Source organism: Clytia hemisphaerica, unplaced genomic scaffold, assembly GCF_902728285.1.
Source record: "Clytia hemisphaerica strain Z4C2 unplaced genomic scaffold, Clytia hemisphaerica genome assembly, whole genome shotgun sequence".
NCBI lineage: Eukaryota > Metazoa > Cnidaria > Hydrozoa > Leptothecata > Clytiidae > Clytia > Clytia hemisphaerica.
In genome coordinates, this window is record NW_027104091.1 from 76,360 (window position 1) to 90,935 (window position 14,576).

Genomic DNA, 14,576 nt, shown 5'->3' on the forward strand with positions numbered 1-14,576 from the left:
TAAAAAAACGTGTACTGTAGAAATTAACCTGTGACATTTCAGACCATGGGGTGGATGGGTTGCATTGATTTCAAACTTTTCCTGGCTTCAAATTCAGTGTTGATATCGATTATGATTATGTAACGCTATTTTCTTTTTGCATTTTTTTTTTCTAACTAGTATCTTTTGACGTTTGTCAAAAGTTACGACTCTATTTTATACTAGATAATTACACTTTTTTTTTAAGAAACACACTTTTAAGAAACATGAGGCTCAAAATGCCTAAAAATTAAGAAACATCTAAGGTAAGAACCATGCTGAGGCTGAGAAAGAGGAAATAACATTTTTTAATTCGTTTTTTTTTAAGAACCTTCCAATTAAAATAAATGTTTTTCTTTGCATGAAAAATAGGCTGATTATGTCAAAAAGTTTAGAAACATGTAAGAAATATTTAAGGTTCAAAAGGCCGATTTCTTAAGAAACATTGAGGCTGTTAGGCAAAACTAGTTTCTTAAAAAAACGTGTATCATGAAAATTTTTGATTTCTTTTTACATTTTTGATAAAAGCACATTGAAATCACGTGCTTATTTCATATCTTATGTTGTTATTAGACTATTACGTAACACACTGTGTTATGACTAGCGTCATATTACATTTATAGGAAACGTAAATAGTTTTGAACTTGTGATATTATGTTTGTGCATAGTATGTATGTAAAAGAAGGTATTTCAAAGGTATGGTGAAAATTCGTTCATGGGGGGGGGTGGAGGATATATTATTTTTTCAATGATCTACCCCTGGACATTTCGATTTTTCACGCCCTGGATACGCGTTTTACCCCTGGACAAGCATCAAATCGACCCCCTGGACAGTAAAATTTACCCCTGGACATTTCGAATTCACCACATGGACATGGCAGTTTTTCTGGATTTTTTCGATACCCCTGGACAATATATCTTCCACCCCCTATGAACGGTTTTTTCTGGAAGAGCCATTTCAAAGGTATGAATTTTTAAGGTATTTTATTTCATGCCTTATTTTTGATCAAATTTTAGATTCTCTAAAGTGTGTCATTTAGACTTTGTTGTGTGGTGTTGTCAAGTTGTTGTCAAGGAGGGTCCCAATAAAACTACGCCTTTCAATCTACTCGTGATATGCACCACTGCAATGACTTCACGAAATGATGCAACTTTTCTGTTTTTGTTCCACCCAATACGTCACTTTTTCTATTGTTTAAGTGACGTATTGGGTGGAAAATTCTAAAAGTTCTCAGAAGACTCTCCAGTGGTGCATATCATGAATTAAATTATCATGTTAGCTTACTTTAATTTGAGTTTTCCTCATTTTTGATCGAATTTTCTAGTTTTTCTCAGTTACTTTACACTCTTCTTAGGCTTCTTATGCAAGAACATTTTAAGGCTTAATGAACTCTAAAAGACCAAATTTCTTAGGAAAATGGACAAACATGTCCACAAAATGGTGAATATAATAAGTTTTCTGTTGGTTACGCGTTTTTTTATAAGAACATCCAAAACATCCAAAAAGACTTTGGATATTCTTAACTTTTTGAGTTTTCTTCATGTTTTTCTTTTCTACATGTTTGTCCATTTTCCTAAGAAATTTGGTCTTTTAGAGTTCATTAAGCCTTAAAATGTTCTTAAATTATCAAGTTTGTTCTTACATAAAACTAGTATCATATAAAGACTAGAATGACAAAATGTTGCTCTTAATACAGGGTGATTAAAAAAAACATCCCTAGAATCTTTTACGGAACTTTTTTTCTGTTTATCGTACACGTTTTTTTATTAGAGCAAACTATATAAGAACACAAGGTTTCGATGGCCAGTTAAGAACATGTCAAGAACATTTTAAGGCTTTGCAGACCCTAAAAACACCAAATTTCTTAGGAAAAAGGGCAAAAATACTCAAAAGATGGTGAAAATAAGAACATGTTAAGAACATTTTTAGGCTTAAAACTGAAAAAGTTTTAAGAACATCCGAAGGCTTCAAAAAATTTGGATGTTTTTATAAAAAAACGTGTATCGCCATGAAATCTTCAACACTCATTTCCTCGTGAATTTAAAAATAAATATTTGAGTTTCATTTCTATTTGCTGTAAGAACCTGTTTATTATATCATTGATAATGAAAATTTCATTCTTCTCTTCCAGAAAATCTAACAAATAAAACTTTTGATACCTTCAAACAATGACAAAATGCTGCTGTCAAGTCCAGCAAAGATATGTTTTCATAATATTTGCACATTTTGGTTTTTTCCTCATCTATGCGAGTCGTATGAACCTCAGTGTCGTATTGGTAGCAATGGTTAATTCAACTTATGCTCATGTAAAGCCATCAAATGACCCAGAATGTCGAAGAATTGCAGGAAATAATACTATCATACATAATGTAAGAGATTTGAACTGGCACACAACGTTGTTTCAACGTTTATCTAACGTTTACAACGTCCATATAACGTTACATCAACGTTGAAACAACGTTGTGTGCCAGCTGGGTCGAACTACATACTATGCTGCCTATACCGTTTTCTTATGTTGAGAGGTTCTTAGTCCCCAATTTGTGAGTATTTTTGTGTAATTAGGTGATTAAGAGTTCATAAAGCCGTGAAATGTACCTAGCTAATTACCGTATTACTTCAAAAAAAAGCTCTTTATTTTAAACGCCCTTTCCCGTCGCATAAGCGCCCCTCCCAAAAACCAAAAAAATAATAAAGCTTTATTGTAAAGCTTTATTCGAAGTAATATCGCGTGTGATTCTCTGATGGCGTAATTTTCATCTTACTAAATTGCGCAATATTTTATATTGTCAATTCTGAAATTTTCGCATCACTTTACATTATTTTTCAGAATGGCAAATTCAACTGGGATCAAAGCCAGCAAGGTTAATTCTAATTTATGACTTATTAACCTATCAGCCCCTTAACAGCGCGGTCGGCTTGTTAGAGTACTGGTAATAATCTTATAAGGAAAATCTTTTCTCGGCGCACGGCATTTTTAGTCTGCCTCGATAAACAAAATAAAATAAAAATCCCGCTAAAACTATACTCCATGCGAGAGACATTTTCTCGAGTCCGTTTTGTAATAACAACTCGATAGAGGTATGAAATAAAAGTTCCCTGGATGTGTTGAAAAGTGCCAGAATGAGGGCTAGAAAAGAGAATAAGAATGTCCCGGTTGAAATGTTCAGAAAGATTAATTAGGGTTAACCACTGAACGTCATATAAACCTTAGACCAAGTTTCTGAATCCCGGCAAAGCAAACTTTTTGATCGGAGTTCTTTTGAGAGTGGTACCGACAAAGCGCCGTTTGACGTTGATTTTTAAACACTGGAATGGCTTCTTCTATCAAAGATTGCGAATTTAACTTTCTGCAGAGTTTATAAATGTCAGTGGGGTGAACCTTTTGGTACAGTAGCTCCATATACTACTTTCTTTATAAATACTTCTTTCATTTTTACCTTTTTAGGTGTAATTTTGAGTAGTTTTTTCTACGGTTACATTTTAACACAAATATTTGGTGGATGGGTGTCACTTCGTTACGGTGGCCGTAAAGTTTTTGGATGGTCGCTAATGGCAACCTCAATATTGACATTATTAACACCTGTGGCATCTCGAATAAGTTATTTTTGTTTGGTGACTGTCAGAGTCCTTGAAGGCATTGTTCAAGTAAGTCATTATAATTCTGAAAGTTAGAATTAACCTGTGGAATCGACGAGTGTTCGAAAGATGAACTCTTTGCTCTGGAGTCCTGAGTCTTGTAAACGTACTATCCACATAAGTTCAAATACCTTACTACTCCGAATACAGACGTCTGTGAGTATTCCATACTTGCATTGAAAGTGCTGTTTATTCGAGGGGGCGTCTAATAAAGGAATTTAGAAATTTCTACCTTCAGGAAACTTTTTCTGGCGAAAACTGATTTTGACGAACGCTCGATTCAAAATTTTTTTTTGGTTTTGGCGAGAACTAATTTTGGCGAATCAGGATTTTTTTTATTTTGTCGAGAACTTAATTTGGCGAATTTCGACCTAAAAAATTTATTTTGGTGGGAACTAAATTCGGCGAATTTTGAGTTCGCTCACCAATTTTGCCAAAATTAGTTCTCGCCAAAATTCTTCTCGCCAAAAGTTCCCTTAAAGAAGTTATCAAGCAGCATCTTTTTTTGTCATAGGGTGGTCTCTTTTCAGCGTTGAATCAGTTGGTATCACAATGGGTTGCACAATCTCAAGTCACGTCTTTCTTTGTTGTCGTGTATACAGGTACAGTTGATTGGACTATCCCAGAAATAGTCTCTACCCCCCCCCCCTATGTTGAGAAGGTGTTACGTCCTTGGTGATTGGGAAAATAAAAAACCCAGGGGTCTGGTTTTGCGAGTGTAAAAATCCGTAAAGTGAGAAAACAAATCCAAAGGGATCCTGAATAATTGAGAAAAATAATCCAGGGTGAGGCACCTTTCCCAAAAAACAATTCAACCTATATGGAGTAGAAAGTTTTTCTGGAATAAGATTCCAAGACATGAATGATTCGCATATGCTATATGATAATTAATGCTAATAATAATTTTGCTTATAAGTAAAACCTTGGCACTAAGGCATTTCGCAAAAAAGCTTTTCTTTGATATACAGGATATATACAGTTTTGGTAAAAAAATTTTCGTATTGTTAAGGATCGGCAAAAAGTCAATTCAATACACCTATCAACCTTTAGCTATGCGGTCGGGCTTTGAAGGGACTGGTAATAAATTTACAAGGAAATGACGTCGAAATTCTTTATTTTATGAAGATAACAATGCAATGATTTCAGATATTTTGACGTCATTCCTTCCTGGTAAATTCGTGATTTGCGCGAAATTGTTCCGAAATAAAAAATGGCACGGTTTTCCAAATAATTGAGCTGACTGTGAGATACGTAAACTTTGCTGGAACAAGCAAAAAAAATTCCAGGTGATTATCTTAAATGGTAATTTTTTTGGATTTCGCTCAAAATTTGTCCCGTATGCGACGTGGTTTTGCAATATATGTAAACTTTTAAATATTAATGCGCCTTTCCTGACAAATTGACATACCTTTTTTTGCATTTTTTGTTAGCTCACTATTTAGAATTAATTCAGAAACAAAATTTTCTCATATTTTCAGTTAGTGAAGGCCTATGCGCCTTTGTCACAGCAGTCCAATTTTTTGTCCCGTACGCGACAACTCCAATTAACACTGCTTCAAATATTAACGAGAAAAAAAATTCTTCCCAAAATGTGTTTTTTTCTTTCAGATTACTACCTATACATGTGTCATGTTTTTCAGACACTTTTATCTGAAAAGAAATTATATTTTTAACCAAATTTGCGCTGAGACTCTCATCATCTGAAAAAAAATCACACTTGTCCTATACGCAACGGACTGGAAATACTCAAAATCAGTAATGTACAAAAAATGTTTTGTATTCCCTTAAGTCACTCTTATGTATGTATCAAAAGGCACTAAAAGTTTTACCATATGTATCTTTCTTTTTCGGGATATTTCACACTTTGTGCGTCGCGTACAGGACAAAATAAGGATTTCCATATGTCCCGTACGCGACAAAATTGGAAAATCCTTAAATTTAACAACGAAACTCTATTTTGACCAAAGTGCAATGGTGTATACCACAAATACCCCCATAGACTTTGATAGACCTATTTTAGAATAAAAAAGTTAAGTTTTTCTGAAAGTTAATGAAGATTTCCCAAAAGTTATTTGGTTCTCAATTACAATTTTCTCTTCAAAGTGAGAGGCTGTTAACATTACTACAGTTTTGTCGCGTACAAATTTTTAGCTGTAAAACCCGTGGAAAGTATTGAAAACATAAAAACAGCTTGTAGAGTGTGATGAAACTATTTTTTTCTTAAAACTTGACCCCTAGAGGATACAATAGCACCAAAAAAGTTAAATTTTTGGAGAAAAAAAATTTAAAGAATTTTTTCAGCCTTTTGGAACAATTTCATGCAAATCACCCAGGTATTTATTTATTTATTTAAAGAATTTTTTTAGCCTTTTGGAACAATTTCATGCAAATCACCCAGGTATTGTCAGGGTGTGCTGACAACGTCCTGAAAAACAGTATAGATTTGCCAATCGTTATTTCGAACTCGAACATGGAGTCAGATTTGTTCGAATCATAAGCCCGATGTCCACTTTCGTGCGAAGCGCGCGAAAGATTTTTCTTAACCGTTTTTGCCTGAAGAAAAGATTACGTCATAAAAAAGTTTCGCGCGAACAAAAAAAAAGTTGAAGGAAGTTCAATTTTTTTCAAACGTTACGTCAATTTTGACCAATGGTATTGCTTCATTTTTCAATCAACCAATGACGTTACAAATACCGTGAAAAGTCTCGCGCGCTTCGCGCGAAAGTGGACACTAGAGAGATTCGAATTCATGATATTCATGACGTAATGTTTTCAACGGAAATACCAGCCGGTTTTAGCCAGTAGTGGCAAATTTAAACAAAAGATTTAGACAAAAGTTTGCTACTACTGGCAAAAACTGGTAGAAAACATTACGTCATGAATATCTTGAATTTAGAAAATTTGGAAACAACTTCAAATTATAGAAAGATTCGAATGAAACAAGTTCGAATAAGTAAGAGTTCACTGTAAATCTTTGACTCCTTTTTGGACCTACCCCGGTGGAGGTCCTATAAATTAACCTCTGTTCGTTCGTTCGTTCGTTCGTTCGTTCGTTACTAGCTTTTCTCGGGATTGGCTCATTAGTTTTTCCTAATTTTTGGCACAAAGATGCAAAATGGTAATGCCCAAAATGTGACGGAGCCCGATTTTCGAAAAAAATTCATTTCCGGCCGAAAATGCCGGAAATATGCCGGAAAAACTGGTTTTTTGGCATTTTCTCGAGATTTCATCATTAGTTTTTTCTGATTTTTTGCACAAAGATGCGTATTAGCAATGCCCAAAACTTGGCTGAGTCCGATTTTTGAGAAAAAATCTTTACCGGTCGAAAATGCCGGAAATATACCGGAAATCGCCGTTTTTGCAGATTTTCATCAGACTTTTTCCTTATATTTCGTTGTTTTTTCACACAAAAACATTATTAATAGCAATGTCCACGATCAAGAATGATTCAATTGTCATTAAATCTGATTTTTGAAGCCGGAACTTTCTAAAAATCGCCGGAACAGCCGATTTTCGCCGGAAAAACGGTATTTCTTGAATTTCTTGAGCTGTACTTTCTATTTTTTCATGAAATTTTGCACACTGATGCAAAATGTCAATACCTAAATTGTGACGAAGCCCGATTTTCGAAAAAAATTCATTTCCGGCCGAAAATGCCCGAAATATACCGGAAAAACTGTTTTTTTGGCATTTTCTCGAGATTTTATCATTAGTTTTTTCTGATTTTTTGCTCAAAGATGCGTATTAACAATGCCCAAAACACGGCCGAGACCGATTTTTGAGAAAATGGTCGAAAATGGTCGAAAATGCCTGAAATATGCCGGAAATCGCCTTTTTTCTAGATTTTCATTGGACTTTTTCCTTATAATTGGTTGTTTTTTCATTCAAATCCTGTTTTTTCATTGAAAAACATTATTAATAGCAATGCCCACCATCAAGCATGTTTCAATTTTCAATAAAATTGATTTTTGAAGCCAGAACTATTTTAAAAGTCGCTGGAACAACCCATTTTCGCCGGAAAGACAGTATTTCTTGAATTTCTCGAGCTGTACTTTATATTTTTTTATGAAATTTTGCACACTGACGCAATATGACAATACCTAAAATGTGACGGAGCCCGATTTTCGAAAAACTTTTTTTCCGGCCGAAAATGCCGGAAATATGCCGGAAAAACCGGTTTTTTGACATTTTCTCGAATTTTTATTTTTAGTTTTTTCTGATTTTTTGCAGAAAGATGCGTTCGCAATGCTCAAAGCATGGCCGAGTTCGATTTTTGAGAAAATTTTTTTTCCGGTTGAAAATTCCAGAAATCGCCGTTTTTGCAGATTTTCATTGGATTCTTTCCTTATATTTTCTATGTTTTTCACACAAAAACATTATTGATAACAATGCTCACCATCAAGCATGATTCAATTGTCAATAAAACTGATTTTTGCGACCAGAACTTTCTATTTATTTTTTTCCCTACAACCCTTTTCTCTCCCCCTACCATCAATCAATGATGAATTTCTTGCGTTATGCTTTCTGACTGATTTTTTTTCATTTTTCTCCTTGCATTGCTATCTAACTTTCATCATCAGGTAGGTCCATTCAGCATCTAGCTTGTTTTTTCATGATACAGGTTTACAATCAGGATCGGTGGTAGCTTTGTCAACTTCTGGTTACCTTGCCGACTCGTCTTATGGATGGCCTTCTTCCTTCTACTTATACGGTATGCTATATATACAGTGTGTTCCGAAAAAAGCAGACAAATTGTTATATAAATTATATAAATTATATCCAATGTATAGCAATGTGCCCTCCCGGTTATTACCATAATGGCTTTATGGCAACTCCTGAACTTGGGCACAGGATGTACGGTTACACATTTTGTGGATTGCATTGTGGAGTCACAAAAATAATATCTTCACAATGTGTTCCGAAAAAAGCAGACAAATTTTTATATAAAATAAAATCCTCATTATTTATGCCAAGTGTATTCAATGATCTGGGGTACATTTTTAACATTACTCGCGAGGGGAAAATATATCTTTAAAAGTATATGGTCTGCTCCCACAAATAGTTGGCAATCTGTACATTTAGTTAAAAATTGCGCTTGTGAGGGAGTACATTCAACTCTCTCTCTAATTCGACTCGAACGCTATCTTCCTCTTCCATGAAGATTTAATTGAAAATATTTCAAGATGTATTCTATAGTTTTTCTACATTTACATTTATCAGTAGTTTTATTCTCAACTTCAGTTGAGCTACAATCTGACAATGTCTGTGTGTCTGTCTGTGTGTCTGTCTGTCTGTCACAAAAACTTTAGGGCAGCCTGGAGACTTCAAAAATGCTTGGATTTGGCTGAAATTTGGCACACTTGTTCCTTGGGTGAATATCTAGGGGTATTTTTTTCATTTTTTGAAAATTTTAATTTTTGGGGCCTGGGGACGAGTTTTTCGCCAAAACGAGGCTAAAACTTTGGGGCAGCCTGGAAACTTCAAAAATTGTCGGATTTAGCTGAAATTTGGCACACTTGTTCCTTGGGTGAATATCTAAGGGTGTTTTTTTTATTTTTCAAAAATCTTGATTTTTTGGGCCTGGGGACGAGTTTTTCGCCAAAACGAGGCTAAAACTTTAGAGTAGAGCCTGCAGGCCTCAAAAATGGTTGGATTTGGCTGAAATTTGGCACACTTGTTCCTTGGGTGAATATCTGGGGGTCTACAATTGGGCCTATGAATAATTTGAAGCCACTGAAGTTGAGCCCAGTGTGTTGCGCACGTTCGACTATATTCTTAATAATGTAGCTTAAGACATTCGACTCGAACGCTGTCTTCCTCTTCCACGGAAATTTAGTTGAAAATATTTCAAGATGTGATTTCAAAGTATCCAGTTAAATGAGAAAGTCAACAAAATTTCATTTATTCAGCCGAAGCTTTTCGGTATAACCATGCCATGATCAATGCTAGATCTCACAAAAAAAAACTCAAGATTTTTCTTTGATTTTTCTACATTTCATTATTAGGATTATCTGTCATCCTGTCAGTTTTATGGTTCATATTCATAATAATGTAGCTTATGACATTCGACTCGAACACTATTTTCCTCTTCAATCGTGGAGATTTAGTTGAACCAAATATTTCAAGATTTATTCCTTACTTTGTCTACATTTCCATTCATAGGAGGTTTATCTTTCATTGTATCAGTTTTATGGTTCATATTTGTTTACGATTCACCATCTCAGCATCCTTTCATATCAGATGAAGAAAAGACCTACATACAGAAACATGTGAAAAAGGTGTCGGAATCCAATAAGGTAAACTTATTGTCCCGTGGGGGTGGGGGCACTAGGGTTATGTGCCGCCCGACTTTCGATCATTGGGCTAACCTGGACTAAAAAGGAGAAAAAAAAGCAAAATTTTGTGAATTTTACAATTTTACGACCCTTATTGGGACAAATTTGACCAAATTTCGATCTTTCCAGGGGTAAAAAGTTGAAATTTTCTATTTCTCCGACCCTTAGCGGGACTTTGGAAATCCAAAAAAGATACCCTTAAGGGCGGCACATACCGTACCCTCCATTTGCCGAAGTACCCCTCCCCCCCGGCTTATTGTTTATCTGACCTTTTTTCTTGAAAGTGAGGGCCGAAATGCTTTTTCTATTTCTATTTTGGTTGAATTGTAAGAGGCTCTGATACCCATTTTCTCAACTATAGACGCTTTCAATAAGTGCCCCGTCAGCACCTTGGACTGACTACCCAATTCCCCTCACATGGCATGAGGGCTTGATTTATCTACCTATAAAATATCTTGATTGCAGGGGTCTTATTTAGGCCCAGTGAACGGTGAATTTCTCCGGTCCAAGATACGAAAAAATTTACAAGTCGCCGGTCGAAATGTTCGGTTCGCCGCCTCAAGTACGTATTCACGCTAATCAATACACTGTGCTTGCTAAGAATTCGCCGGCATAGAATCTAGAATTCGCCGAAGCTAATTTTTCATTCGCCAGCGCCTAACTGCCTACCAAAAACAAAGAAAAACCCTTGAGTACAGCTTTTTCTCTGTGACAATTTTTTGATGACGTTGATATTAGTTCAGAGTACGTATGAACAGATCTACGGGGAATCTTTCAGACTGTTAAATAAAAAAAAATTATTCCAAGAAACATGTGATTTTACACGCTTTTTTATAAGAACCGTTATATTTTGACTCGGGCTAGGCTGTTCTTAATTTTTTGCAATTTTCAGGCTTAAATGCTCTTACGATGTTATACGCTTTGTTCCTTTGTATTTTCTAAGTAATTTTAAGCAATTTCTGAAATCTGAGGCTGAGGATCGTTCTTAATTATACTTTTGGCCAATTTTCAGCCATATGCTCTTTAAAAAATCGTGTATTTTAAAAAACATAAAGAGTATATGATATGGTGAAGCTTCAACTTCGTCGTTATTATGGTAAACTCTCGCTCATTCGAACTTATATTGTTTGAATCTTTCTATATTCCCAGCCCCCGTCAAGGAGAAACCGTCTTGATATACTTTCGATAATTCGGATCTCTCTGTAATTCGAACGAATAAGATAGCCGGTTCGAGAGTCAAATGTACTATCTCAGTAGTTTCAGTAGTGCAGCCAAGAGGGGTGCAAAAATTGTGAATAGATAATTACAGTGTCATGAAAATCTGCTCTCCTACACAAATTTTTCGCCCCTCCTGTCAACTATTTTCATTTCTCAGAATGTGAGAATTCCATGGCGTTCTATGCTGACATCCATGCCAGTTTGGGCAATCATTGTTGGATGTTTTAGTGATTCTTGGGTGTTCACAATGGCTCTTGGGCTACCTACATATTTTGAACAAGTCTTGGATTTTAAGATTGAGAATGTGAGTATTCTGTTAATAAATTTTTGTTTTTACATTAAGTGTTCCCGTTTCATAATCAAGACACATATTTCATAGCAGGGTAGTGTCTGCCTATTCTTATATTATGTTCATATAAACAAAAAATGTTTTCTTGCTCCACATCCTTGTTTAATCAATCAAATTAATTTAATTCCGAATGGCTCATAAATCTAAATTTGGCGGGATAAAATTTTGGCGAATTTGGCGAATTTTTGAGGCTATTCGCCAAATTCGCCAAAATTTCTTCCCGCCAAAATTGCTTCTCTTAAGGTAGTCTCATTATTTCCTTTTTAAGGATGGTCTCCTGTCGGCTTTACCGTATCTTGGCTCATGTGTCGTCTACTTGGGTATCGGATTTATATCGGATTACATAAGAAAACATCATCTGTCAACGACTTATACTAGAAAACTCATCGCCTGCTTTGGTAAGCTATTTTTTTCTATTTTTCCATAGAAGAATCAGTTATTCTACAACCTTCCATGAGATTCTAATTTTTTGACCGATATCGATCGAAATTTGCAATTTGGTTAAAAATTAAAAAAATGCGACCGTAGTGCAGTGGTAGAGCATCTGGCCACGGTGTGCAAGGTCATGGGCTCAATCCTCGGCCGGTTCATACCAAAGACTTCCTATTTAATACAAAAAATGGTGGTACTAAGAAATATATATGTGTTGTGGGTTTTTGTCTTTATTGTTTCCATTTTGAGTAGTTGAAGGTTTTATACTTCTAGACTATATATATATATCTTTATAGAAAGATTCGAATAAACGAGAGTCTACTGTATCATTCAGTGGTCTTATTTAGACCCGGCGAATAGCAAATTTTGCCGGTCAAAGGGACGAAAAAGATAACTATTCGGCTCACCGCCTCAAGTACATATTCACGCTAATCCATACACTTGGCTTGCTAAGATTTCGCCGGCCTAAAATCTGCAAAATGCCGGAATTAATTTTTCATTCACCAGCCTACCAAAAAAAACACTAAAACCTCTGATCGTTATTCTTGTTTTTAGTGTACTTTCCAACAGCGGCATGTCTGATAGCTGTCAATTACACTGGATGCGATAATACATCTCTTTCCGTGGCTCTAATGGTCATGTCGTTGTGCTTTCTAGCGCTCAATCAAGGTGAACTGTTTCATGATTTACATTTTCATTGTCTTGATCTATGGAAAGTGAGCTTTTCCAGAAATTGTCCGTACCCCCTGTTGAGGATGCATTTTGTCCTGCACCCCCTGGATATTCTCTCTCTCTCTCTTAAATCGACTCCAGTCATGTCTTATGATGATGAAAAACACTCATAAAGGCCGGTCTCCACATGAGCGAAACCTTTTGAAGTTTTTGTAAGCTCATTGGTCGGTTGAAAAATGAAGCAATTCCATTGGTCGAAATTGACGTAACGGATGAAAAAAGTAGAACTTCCTTTAACTTTTTTTTGTTCGCGTGAAACTTTTTTATGACGTAATCTTTTCTTCAGGCAAAAAAGGTTGTGCGAAAGTGGAGACCGGCCTTAAGAGCTCATAAAAAGTTTACACGAGGACTCGTTAAAGCAGCCTAACGACCAAATGTTGGGATATTTCAAGGTCAAGGAATTATTATTTTTTTCATTTTTAGGGGCAGTCACCGTGAACCAAATGGATATCTCACCAAGGTTAACACATTCACGTACCTTTCTTAGAAGACAGTGTTTTTTGTTTGAATGATATTACTTACTAGATTAAGTTTGGTCTAATATTGACATCCCTCATCTAATTTCAACATCCTTCATTAGAGATACCAATAAAGGGAAGGTCGGAATCGCTGATTGAAACTATATTTCTTTACTAAAAGGTCAGCTAGGAAAAATCGATTGTCTATCATTGATTCTGACCTTCCATTTATTCCTATCTCTAAAGAGGGGTGTTGGAATTAGATGAGCGATGTCGACATTTGACCAACTTAGGTTAGTTGAAATTTAAAAGAATTCGAAACTTTGCTTCTTACTTGAGATTACAGGGTGATGGCCTGTAGAAAAAAATAGAAGGGTTTTATGACTAAGTATGCTCTAAATAATGTGGAAGCCGTTTATTTTTTGGTTTTAGAGAGTAAAGACAAACGTTTTAGTTAAATTAATTCAATGATTTTTCAGTCAAAATGCACTTTTGAAAACGTCCAAAACGATAAAAATTATATTTCCCAACCCCTTTCCCTAATAATCTTCCATTATACTAACTAGGTATTGCAGTATATTGGTCGGTATAACGAACACTTCGGCTTCATTAGCTGGCTGTCTTTCTCCATGGGTCATTGGCTATTTCACCAATGGTAATGTAAGTCTCTATATGGTATAATAACTTGGGGGAGGGGTTTCAAGGTGCTGGTATTCCGGTATTACAACTTGTTTCTATTCTAGTAAAGCGTGAGAAAATTACCGGTCGCTACGCCTTGACAGCCACTTAGGGTGCCACTTACGGCTTTTTGATGAACTGGATGGCGTTAATGTGATTCTGTGACTTCTTTTTCTTTGCCTGAGCACTAGATCTAGTCCCTTTTTGAAAAAAAACTATCACCAATTGATTAATTTCTCATATTTTGGAAGCCACTTTCTTTATCATTCATTTTTCAGCCCACACGAGAACAGTATCGAAAAGTGTTTTTCTGTGCAGCGAGTGTGGCCACAGCTGGCGGTTTATTTTGTATCATTTTTATGAGTGGGAAAGTGCAACCATGGAATGATATGAACGAAGAGAAAGAGGGTGAAAGTCCTTCTGGGAATACTGCTTGTGGAAAAAGTATCAATGTTTCCGATGAATGTGATGGTTATGACGAGACTGAACATTTAGTTCGTTCTTAGATTAGGCTATTATAGAAATAACTTGTACCCCCTACGTTGAGGAGGTCTTTTTTTGAAAAGGTGACCCCCTGGATTTTTGTCCAATTTTTCAGGACCCGCTTTGGATTTTTCTCATTTTTGGACCACCCTGGGTATCAAACCCGTTTTACTGACCACCCTGGATTTCCAACCTCATGTTTCTGCCCATCCTGGATTTTCCTCCTCATTTTACCG

General features: G+C 35.7%; 1 protein-coding gene across 1 annotated transcript; it reads left to right on the forward strand.

Moving 5' to 3' along the window:
* The first annotated feature begins 2,301 nt into the window (after positions 1-2,301).
* On the forward strand, positions 2,302-14,388 carry LOC136812819 (vesicular glutamate transporter 2-like). The gene is made up of 12 exons (XM_067069343.1): positions 2,302-2,388; positions 2,847-2,880; positions 3,465-3,664; positions 4,170-4,257; positions 8,277-8,366; positions 9,818-9,951; positions 11,366-11,512; positions 11,826-11,955; positions 12,545-12,658; positions 13,145-13,181; positions 13,746-13,839; positions 14,136-14,388. Exons 1-12 carry the CDS (start codon positions 2,302-2,304, stop codon positions 14,361-14,363), a joined length of 1,383 nt encoding a protein of 460 aa, XP_066925444.1. The 3' UTR covers positions 14,364-14,388.
* The last annotated feature ends 188 nt before the right edge of the window (positions 14,389-14,576 follow it).

What these genes read in the sequence shown, in the direction of transcription:
- LOC136812819 (XM_067069343.1), top strand. Translation starts at nt 2,302, where the DNA reads ATGGTTAATTCAACTTATGCTCATGTAAAGCCATCAAATGACCCAGAA. An exon ending in ATAATACTATCATACATAAT is followed by an intron (nt 2,389 to 2,846) that starts GTAAGAGATTTG and finishes ATTATTTTTCAG; the next exon opens with AATGGCAAATTCAACTGGGA. An exon ending in AGGTGTCGGAATCCAATAAG is followed by an intron (nt 9,952 to 11,365) that starts GTAAACTTATTG and finishes TTCATTTCTCAG; the next exon opens with AATGTGAGAATTCCATGGCG.